Below are 10,819 nucleotides of genomic sequence, written 5' to 3'. Positions count from 1 at the left end.
CAGGCTCTGCGTTGACAGCACAGTGTGGAACCTGCTTGGGATTCTCTGTCTCTGCCCCACTCCCGCTCATGCTCGCTCACTCTCTCAAAATATATGAACATTAAAACAAGCAAACCAAAGCTAGACAGAAGGCTCTTTAGTTTCTCATCTTCTAGAACAGCCTTCACAAATCATCTGGACAATCGGCCTAGACAAAATCCTAATGAACCACATTTCTCATCCATTCTTGAAGCCAATCTTTCTTGCAAATTGATCAAACAGCACCTGTTGTTGAAGACAGCAACAAGGACTCACCCTGATACTTTAAAAAAAATATTTATTAATTTATTTATTTACCGACCCTAATACTTAAACTCTGATTCTGGATCAGTTTTCTGGCTTGGGCTGGTCAGGAGTTACTTCCTTCAGAATCTTCATCAGTGAATTTAAGTGAGTATGAGTTAACATTATCTTCTCTTTCAGCTAGGAAGAAAAATAAATAGGTATCAGGGCATCTTAAGCTTAACACTCAATTTGGTGATTCCAAAAGCCGTTTCAAATTTAAACTAGTGATTGGGAGTTGGCAGTGTCTCAACATATTTCATAAATATGTTTCTTCTATTTCTGAAAGAACTTTATGGTACAAACTCAGAGCACAATGAGATCCTTAGATACAAAGTTCATGTGAAAAAAGACCAGCCATTGCTGAGTGTCACTGCTTCAGTCTCTCTCCTATCTACCTCTTATCACCAGGTTTAAACTCCAAATACTGGAAAGGAAGACAAGGATAAGGTGGAGTAAGAAAGCTTACGGAGAGAAGCATCAACTAGTCTTCCTTTCCTTTCCTAGTGGCAAGAATCTAACTTTTTTCCTTTGTTTCCGGTAACAAATGCTTTTGTTTGATATTCTGCCAATGGTCTTCAAAAGTAGCCCTGTTAAGAACATATGTTTGGTGTAATTAGACAATTTTCAATAGTTCTTTCACCTATGAATAGCTATATCTAGAACCAAACTTAGTGGTATTATTCAGCATAAAATATGAAATACAGAATTACGGAGGATTATCTGTTGAAGTTGGGTTAGCAAAAGTCTTATTTCTGACATAATTTGCACCATACACTAAATCTCATTTTTATCATCCAAGATACAAAAACAATCAAAATTCATCAGGAACTATGACTTAAACAAGTAACTCTAGAGCCTCTCCTTTGTTTGGGGCTACCCTTGGATTGGTGAATCATTTCTCTATTGCTGCTTTCAAGATTTTTTTTTGGTCCACATTTTTACTATGATATGTTGGGGTATAAATAAATCTCTTCTGTGTTTATCCTACCTGGGGCCCATTAAGGTTTTGGATATGGAAATTTATGTTTTTCATCAAATTTGGGAATTTTTCAACTATTTCCTGGGACATTTTTTCTACTTCTTTCTCTTTTCTTCTGCTATTTAGTCCCTTTACCAAAGAATTTTTAGGTATGCATGTTGTTTTTTTTAGAAAATGCTATTGTACACTTAGGTAAACTACAGTTTGGTATAAGCATAACTTTTATATGCACTGGAAAACCAAAATATTAATCTGACTTGCTTTGTATTATGGTATTTGTTTTATTCTGGTGGTCTAGAACTGAACCCACAATATTTCTGAGGTATGCCTGTATTATAGTAAATATACAACCATCATGAAATTTTACCTCTGCAATCTTTTCTGGTAGAGATAAGTTGTGAATATCCATCTCAGATGCATTTACTATGGCCTTTGTTTTTAAGAGATAGCTGGATAGAAAATATATAAAGAAAATATTAGTATCATACTACAGATAAGATTATTAGTGAAACAAACTTGCCCTCTAAAATAACATGTCAGGCAAGGACCGCCTTCTTATAGATTTCCATTTCAGCATTCATAATGTGTCTTTTAGGAAAAACAAATCCTCAACTAAGAAATCAAAGAGACTGTGTGTTTTATCTCACCCCTTGCCAGCCAGGAGACAAAATAACCCCACAACAAACTAAAGACAAAAACCAGGGTCCTATGAGGAATTCTGATGAGTATAAGCTTCACAGTCCACCAGTAGATCGTGTAGCAGTTAGAAGAAAAGTAATCATATTGTGACAACACTGTTGGTTGCCTATCCAGTAGCCATTCCTAACTTGTTTTTGGCTAACAGAACCCAGATTTCATTTAGGGCAGGAGTATGCCCAATAGTAGGAGATGAATAATAACTGCTCTGAGCCACGTGTGCAGTCTTACTCTCCACGGTCACATATTTGCTCTCCTGCCTTAAGGCAATCATGGGACATAGTTTGGCCAACAATAAGGAAATTTTTGCTAAAGAGACCATTCACTGTGTTCCCATTTCCCATATCCTTTTCCTTCCAGTTGGGAATGCTATTGTCTATGAATGTAATGCTTATAACTGTCACAGCCTACAAGAAGAAAAGGCCGAGAAAACCAGAGATGCTCACCCAGAGCTCTATTGTGGCTGAGCCACTAGAAGACTCCTGGGGTGGCCAACCACCCCCACCCTTACTTGTTAAAGCCACCATCAGTCAGGTTTAATTTTTCCTAGCAACCAAATTCATTCTGACACACAAAGACATAGATTTATTATCTTTCCAGACTTGTGCTACCTATACTTTCCTAATTTCTACTTAATCAGAAAGAATATACTGACCTTTGAGTCCCAACTCCTTATTTTGAAGAAATTACTTAAAATCCTATTATACTTTTAAAATTTACATTAAAAATTTTTGTTACTAAAAACTTAACTTCCTTGTGCAAAAACTCAATTACAGCTCACCTGGAACAACTACTTACTAACTTTCTGAAGAAGACTTGAGGTTACTAATAGCACACAGTTAGAAATAACTTTTCACCCTCTTTAAACTTAGGTCTTATTTGGGGTGCCTGGGTGGCTCAGTAGGTTAAGGGTCTAACTTTGGCTCAGGTCATGATCTCGCGGTCTGGGGGGTTCAAGTCCCGTGTTGGGCTCTGTGCTGACAGCTCAGAGCCTAGAGCCTGCTCCAGATTCCGTGTCTCCCTGTCTCCCTGCCCCTCCCCAACTTGTGTTCTGTCTCTCTCTCTCTCTCTTTCAAAAACAAATAAACATTAAAAAAATTTAAAGAAATGACTTAAGAAATTAGAAAATGAAAGTAAGTTATCAATCCATCTGAAGTATGTATTTTCTGTTGAAAATTTGCAGTAAAGAAAAAAAATTGCACCGAGGAACAAATAGTATACCTAATGCACATTGAACAACCTTGTGAATGAAAGATGGGCTTTATGAGTTTTATTGTTTAGTCACCCAAAACTCACCTAGAAACACCTATCTAAGCACATTAAGTGAGAAAAAGGATGGGCATCTGGGTGCTTCAGTTGGTTAAGGGTCCGATTTTGGCTCAGGTCATGAAGTTTGTGAGTTTGAGCCACAATGGGCTCCATGCTGAAAGTGCAGAGCCTGCTTCAAATTCTTTCTCCCTCTCTGGCCTTCTCCCACTCATGCTGTTTCTAACTCAAAAATAAGTAAAAACATAAAAAGAGAAAAAGGAAACTTCATGTTTAATGAAAGGAAAATGAGTTTTAGTGTTAAGACAGATTAAAATCTCAGCTCCCCTCTCTGAGACCCAGTGTTCTTCTATTAAGAACTCAAGTGAGGTAAGCTTAATATCTGGCATAAACACATAAAGTAGGTCATCAATGCCTATTTTTTTAAATTACTTAATTTAAATGTTTATTTATGACAGAGAGACAGAGAGAGAGAGAAACCCAAGCAGGCTCCCTGCTGCCAGCACAGTGTTCGATGTGGGACTCGAACCCACGAACTGTGAGATCATGACCTGAGCCAAAACAGAGTCGGACACTCAACTGACTGACCCACCCATGAGCCCCAATGTTTATTTATTTTTGAGAGAGAGAAAGAACGTGCACACACACAGGGGAGGGGCAGAGAGAGGGAAAGAAAGAATCCCAAGCAGGTTCCTCACTGTCAGCACATAGCCTGACATGGGGCTTTATCACGAACCATGAGAACATGACCTGAGCTGAAATCAAAGTCAGACGCACAGCCGACTAAGCCACCCAGGCAACCCTCCCCCACTTTTTTTTTAAAAGATCAAGAAAAGACTATAATAGATGTTTCAATTTGTTATAATAAACAAAAAAGCTTAAGTGAGGGGCACCTGGGTGGCTCAGTTGGTTAAGTGTCCGACTTCAGCTCAGGTCATGGTCTCAGGGGTTCGTGAGTTTGAGCCCCACATCAGGTTCTGTGCTGATAGCACAGAGCCTGCTTCTGATCTTCTGTCTTCCTTTCTCTGCTCCTCCCCTGAGCTTGCACACGTGTGTACTCTCTCAAAAAAATAAACATTAAAAAAGTAAGCTTAAAAAAAAAAAAAGTAGGGGTGCCTGGGTGGGTCAGTCAGTTGGGCGTCCAACTTCGGCTCAGGTCATGATCTCACAGCTCATGGGTTCGAGCCCCGCGTCGGGCTCTGTGCTGACAGCTCAGAGCCTGGAGCCTGCGTCGGATTCTGTGTCTCCCTCTCTCTCTGCCCCTCCCCCGCTTGTGCTCTGTCTCTGTCTCTCAAAAATGAATACATGTAAAATAAATAAATAAATAAATAAATAAATAAATAAATAAATAAATAAGCAAGCAAGCAAGCTTAAGTGAAAGTAGTATTAGGAAGATAAAGAAATATCCAAAGTACTACATAAGAAGGAATAATAAGTAGTGTACTTTGTCTGATTCTGTGAGGCCACATGGTATTTTTTTTTTTTTTTACCTTCCTGTGGGTATCTATCTGCATCATTCTTTTCTCCAGACAAGATTTCTCTGCATCTACATGTACAACATAGAAAATAGCTATCCTAAACCTAGAGCTTTCATTTCCCAACTTCAGCACCAGTACCATTTACAAATGACCAATGTCTCTGGGTCCTTATTTCAAATTCCTAGAGTAGAAAGCCTAATTTGCTTAGCTTAGGTGAGGTATTCATTCTTGATCCCATCACCTGGGAATGATATCTATCACACACAATAAAAATAAGGATACAAGGTCCCACTCTATGGGGAGAGAAACAGAGGCTGGGCACAAATCAGTAAGTGTCTATTACAACATTATTTTGCAAAAGCTTACGTTCCAGAAGTTTCTATAATGAAAGAATATCCTCTCATTTATTCCAAGGTATGATTAATAAGACATGGTATGATTACAAGACATCTAAAATGAGCATAACATTATGAGACTTTATTTTGGTCCCACTGCCCATCTTTTTGTGTAAACGACAATGCCTGGCTTTAGCATTTTCTTTGGTACACACATTCTGTTTTTTTCAGGAAGTTCTTTTAACATGTATTTGATAAAGAATATCTAAGTCTACTCACCATATCATTTTGTCACTGGAAAGGCAGAAGTGACCTCTCAAGGCAGCCAGAGCAGCATGGGTAGAATACAAATGGAAACCAATGGGAATCCCACAGGAAGTACAGAATAAAAGGTTGTAAATGCTAGAGGAAAAAATGGAATATGGGTAAGAAAAAAAAATCAGAGAAGAAATATAAAATAACCAGTCTCTGGAAACTATGTCTCCTAAAAACTATGCCATAATAGGACCGAGCCTGAAGAAATGTCACATTCACAAAAGGTTAACTCAAGTTTTAATAAAATTACATCCTAGATTACAGATTCTCTTGTGGATTCTGGCCACAAAAGCAATTATGGATGTATAATTGTCAGTTCAATAGAATAATTTACATTTGAAAAGCAGAAAAAGATGGGCGCCTGGGTGGCACAGTCGGTTAAGCGGCCGACTTCAGCCAGGTCACGATCTCGCGGTCCGTGAGTTCGAGCCCCGCGTCGGCTCTGGGCTGATGGCTCAGAGCCTGGAGCCTGCTTCGGATTCTGTGTCTCCCTCTCTCTCTGCCCCTCCCCCGTTCATATTCTGTCTCTCTCTGTCCCAAAAATAAATAAACGTTGAAAAAAAAAATTAAAAAAAAAAAAAAGCAGAAAAAGAGCTAACTAATCAGATTAATATTTAAACATATAAAACTATACATGACCAGGGGCACCTGAGTAGCTCAGTAGGTTAAGCCTCTGACTCTTGATTTCAGCTCAGGTCATGATAGGATCTCAGGAGCCTTGGGCTCTGTGCTGACAGAGAAGAGCTTGACTGGGATCCTCTCTCTCTCTCAAAAATAAATAAACAAAAAACCCCACAAACTACACATAACCATACAAATTAGCTACCATCAAACCAATTTCCAGTATAAGGAAAATAATTAAATTGATTGGGGCTTACTAAACAATTAATAGAACTCAAATCAAGAAATTTCTTATGCAGATGTAACAAAAAAATTAACTTAAAAATACCCAGACAAAATGCCAATAGAGTGGGGGGGGGGGGGGGGGGGAAGAAATCCTATTACCCTAGCCAAGGCATCTATTTTTTTTCTTTTTTTTTATCCTCTGAAAGATTACTGGATGAGGAAACAGTTACACCACTTGGGTAAGTCACTAACCATATTTGCTGGTGTGTAAGACGTATTCAAATAATACAAAGAAATGTTTTAAGAAAAAACTGTGTTTCATCATGCATGTACTGAAAACAATTTTTTTTTTTAATTTTTTACTTATTGGGGTTCCTAGGTGGTTCAGTCAGTTAAGCGTCCAACTCTTGATTTCAGCTCAGGTCATGATCTCAGGGTCATGGGCTCGAGTCTCATGTTGGGCTCCACACTGGGCACAGAGCCTGCTTAAGATTCTTTCCCTCTCCCTCTACTGCGTGTGTTTTCTCTCTCAGTCTAAAATTGATTTATTTAAGTAGTCTCTACCCCCAATATGGGGCTTGAACTCACCACCCCAAGAGCAAGAGTCACAAGCTCTTCCAACTGAGCCAGCCAGGCACGCCTTGAAAATAATTTTAAAGTAGCTTGATACAGGAAAAAATTATTTTTGTAAACATAATATATTATGCAGTAAAATTGCATTAATAGAGTATAAAAATCACTTGACTAAAAAAAAATTCATGTCAACGGACACTAAAAAAAATAAACATAATATCCCAAATTCATTGGTAAATTAAGTCCCATACCACACATGTAGTACTGTATATTTGTGAGTATAGTAACCAAAAAGCAAGCCATGAAATAAAGTTGCATCAGGGCACATGGGTGGCTCAGTCGGTGAAGCATCCAACTCTTGATATTCAGCTCAGCTCATGATCTCACAGTTCATGAGTTTGAGCCCCACGTTGAGCTCTGCGCTGGCAGTGCAGAGTCTGCTTGGGATTCTCTCTGTCCCTCTCCCACTTTCTCCCTCTCTCTCAAAATAAATAAATAAACTTAAAAAAAAAAAAGTTGCATTAATTTAAATTAATTCCTATGCAGGAATTAATGGTATCAGACAAATCACAGTACCTATAGAAAAATGTCTCAGAGAAACTAACATATGGAACAGAGCAAAATGTGAAAAAAATTCCCAAAATATGCTTGTGTGTGCAATATAACATATTTCATTGAATATTAGTCTGCTAATGGCTCAAGTCCTTCAAAATGAAGGTATGCATTACCACGCCAAAGAACTATGACCAGCTGAGTGCTTGCTGAAGGCAAGGGGATATATATGGGTAGTGTAAGAAGTTAGTTATAAATATCAGCTATGACCTAGTAACCAGTTACAGAAATGGGGACTGTGATTGTCATGAGTATTTCCTCCTTAGTTATGAGTATGTCTGTGTTTTTGCATGTTTATCTCTTTTCTTCTCTCTTATTCCCTTACTGTGTAACATAAGATCATACTATTATATCATACTATATCAAACTATTTATTATTAATTTTACTTTACAGTATAAATTATGAGATATCAAGGAGAAATGTAAACATCACTCAAGGACTTTATTTCCTCTTCCAGAGAAGGGATTAGTATGTTTTCAGTTGTATGCAGGACAGTTGTAACATGTTAGAATTATGACCTTGGTATTGTCTTTATTTGCAGTCTCGTATGGTTTTAGGAAATGCGTGTGGCTGCCAAGTTAACAAGTGATAGTTACATTTTATGTGTCCACTTAACTAGGTCATATGGTGCCCAGTTAGGTCAAATACTCTGAACGTGTTTGTGAGAGTGTTTTTGAATGAGATTAACATTTGAATCAGTAGACTGATTTGGGATGGCCCTCATCTCAGCAGCTGAAGGTCTGATGAATTAGAACAAAAAGGCTAACCCTTTCAGGAATAAGGGGAAACTCCTCTTGTCTGACTGATTTAAGCTGGAACATTGGTTTTTTCCTTAGCCTTTGGACTTGAACTGAAAAGTAGGCTCTTCTTCTGTCTAGACCCTTCTGGCTTTTGGACTGGAAGTTACACCTTTGGCTTTCCTGGTTCTCAGGCTTGTGGACTTGGACTAGATCTAAACCACTGGCTCTCCTGTGTCTCCAGTTTGCCGACTACAGCTCTTGGGAATTCTCACCCTCCATAATCACAGGAACCATTTCCTGATAATAAATCTCTTCCTACCAAGTCCCATGGCTCTCCTTATTCTAAAAGTATACAAACACATGGGAATTTCCCTCCAGTGTTTTCTAAACCATCTACATCAGTACTGCCCAAAAGGGACATAATGTGAGGCACATAAGTAATGTAAAATTTTCTATTAGTCTTGTTAAATTCAGGGGAACAGGTGAAATTAGCCTTAATACATTTTATGCTACCCAATATATCAAAAATATCATTTCAACATGTCATCAATATTTTTAACCTATTAATTTTTTTGTATTAAGTCTTCAAAATCTAGTGTATATTTGCACTCATGGTATGTCTCAATTCAGGATGGCCACATTGTAAGTACTCAATAGCTACATGTGGCTAATGGGCACAGTACTGGATACCATGTGCCTAGATGCCTTATCCTACTTTAAGAAGATATTTGGAGAACATCTGCTTCTGGCCCCAAATGACCCAATGCCAAGCAAGCCACCACTCTTTTCCTACCTGTTCCCTTTAGGTGGGAAGAGGACACTCTGGTAAGTATCTTTCAATTGGGAAAAGGGAGCTGCAAAGCTCTTTCCAATTACTGGGTAAAGTAACAATTCCCGTACTTTAACCCAAAAACGGAACCAAACTGTGGTCAGAATGAACTGTCTTGCCGTTAAAGCCAACATTCAAAATTGAGGAGCCTTCTAATAATAAATTATCTGAGTACTTTGTTTTCACTTGTAGATCACAGCAGAGACTGGATGCAAAGTTTACCCTGCAGTATTCAAGTACATAACATTCAACTTGTGTTTTTCCCCAGGTTCCCAGGTTACAGAAGAATTAGTCCTGCCATGGCTTATTACGAACTGCAGATAAAATACAAATTTAAAAGTTTTACTTATCTCAAAGATTGTAGTTTATAGTGATTCTCGCTACACACCAAAAGGTACTTTTCTCCCTTTTTCCCTACTGGACATTACTTTCTTAGCCTCACTTCCCTTGCACAAACCACTAGGGAGATGTGGCCCTCAGAAAGATGTTAAAATGTGCACACAACTACAACCAACTTTTCCATTTCACTGACAAGTTCCAACAAGTCTCAAACAGGTAAAAGGAACATCCCTCAAATACACTGTATGGATAGAATAAACTTTTCTTGTTCCTTTGTGCACGTCGGTTCCCCGCTTCTCCGTGTTATTAATATAGGGGCTAGAAACCAAAGGAGAACTCTCAGTACATACCTGCCTTTGAGCGAACCTTCAATGCCAACTAGGAAGGGAGTTTCCAAAACCACGTTGTTTGTCACTCCTGGGTAAATAAATAGAGGTCAAAATGAATACCTGTGAAGCCTTCAAAAGGAAAACCTACCCGCTACAAACAGATTCACCATGGCCACAAAAAACATGAAAAGTTGCCCCCACTCTTGGCAAAGGCGTTAATTTCCTTACAAATCTTCACCCCATTTTCTTCACCACCCTGCTCTCAACCATCCCGTGACAAAGCGGGAACACCCTCTCCGCCTTCCTCCTGTCTTCTTCAGACTCCGTCCCCACTCACTGGAGAATACCACGGTCCCGAGGGACGGCGACAGGTCCCAGGCGAGGTGCACAGAGTCAGCGAGTACTGCGTGGCACTGTGCACACTGGAACACGGCGCATCTCTCGGGCTGCAGCCACGACGGCAGCTGCGGTCTGCATGGCTGTTCCTCCGCCCCCAAGCCTGCGGGGCCAAGCGGCGAGGACCCGTTCACCACCTGCGTGTCCCACTCCATAGAAGTTGTACAAGAGAGTTCCTCAGTTGAATTCTTGGCGCCATCACAAACGTTACCCTGCGACAGCATCGCATAAAGTGAGTGACAACGCCGCCTCGGCCGAGCGGCCATCTTTCTGCAGCCCCCGCCTCAGCTTCGAACAGACACTTGACCACGCCCACACACGGTTCCTGTATCCTCATTGGACACCATGAGCCGAGGCTTTGCCCTGCGCACGCTTTCTGGACACGCCCTTCGGCGCCAAAGTGTTAATGAGGGGTGGGGGAAAATCGCAGGCCTGCTGGGAGGGGAATCTTCGTTTCTATTGGTCAACGCCAGGAGACCCCGCCTTCAAGACATTTTTAACCAATAAAAGTACAGCATTTTCAATTTAAACTCTCTATAAAGTTCGGTTTAGTCAACGCTCAAAGTGGCGCCAGAGCTTTGAACGGCGCTGTTTAGTTTAGAGTGTCCGTGCTATCCAGGTCGCTTGGATGCAGCTCGACATGACTGTACCCTCCTTTGAGGAGCTGGACACCTTCAAATACAGCGACTTGCAGAATTTGGCCAAGAGTCTGGGCCTCCGGGCTAACCTGAGGGTACGTAGCAGGTAACCCGCGGGGCAGG

General features: G+C 40.0%; 2 protein-coding genes across 6 annotated transcripts in view; one reads left to right on the top strand and one right to left on the bottom strand.

Moving 5' to 3' along the window:
* Window positions 1–299: 299 nt before the first annotated feature.
* Window positions 300–10,324, bottom strand: OIP5 (Opa interacting protein 5). Of its 2 annotated transcripts, XR_006599307.1 has the most exons (6): window positions 10,000–10,324; window positions 9,684–9,750; window positions 5,358–5,480; window positions 1,671–1,752; window positions 791–911; window positions 300–462 (listed from the first exon to the last, which is right to left on the bottom strand). XR_006599307.1 is itself a non-coding variant. In XM_003987333.6 (5 exons), exons 1-5 carry the CDS (start codon window positions 10,322–10,324, stop codon window positions 367–369), a joined length of 693 nt encoding a protein of 230 aa, XP_003987382.1. In that variant the 3' UTR covers window positions 300–366. The 2 variants fall into 2 exon arrangements, 1 of the variants encoding a protein (XP_003987382.1); XM_003987333.6 differs by lacking the exon at window positions 791–911.
* Window positions 10,325–10,652: 328 nt separating this feature from the next.
* Window positions 10,653–10,819, top strand: part of NUSAP1 (nucleolar and spindle associated protein 1) — a 41,816-nt gene continuing 41,649 nt past the window's right edge. For all 4 annotated transcript variants that reach the window (XM_003987262.6, XM_006932634.5, XM_006932633.5 and 1 more), the window contains exon 1: window positions 10,653–10,791. In XM_003987262.6, the coding sequence (XP_003987311.2) occupies window positions 10,687–10,791 (105 nt within the window). In that variant the 5' untranslated portion in view covers window positions 10,653–10,686. The remainder of the gene's footprint in view (window positions 10,792–10,819) is intronic.

Source organism: Felis catus, chromosome B3, assembly GCF_018350175.1.
Source record: "Felis catus isolate Fca126 chromosome B3, F.catus_Fca126_mat1.0, whole genome shotgun sequence".
In the NCBI taxonomy this organism is placed as follows: domain Eukaryota; kingdom Metazoa; phylum Chordata; class Mammalia; order Carnivora; family Felidae; genus Felis; species Felis catus.
Note: the sequence above shows the minus strand (reverse complement) of the source record. Positions and strands in the feature narration are given on the sequence as shown.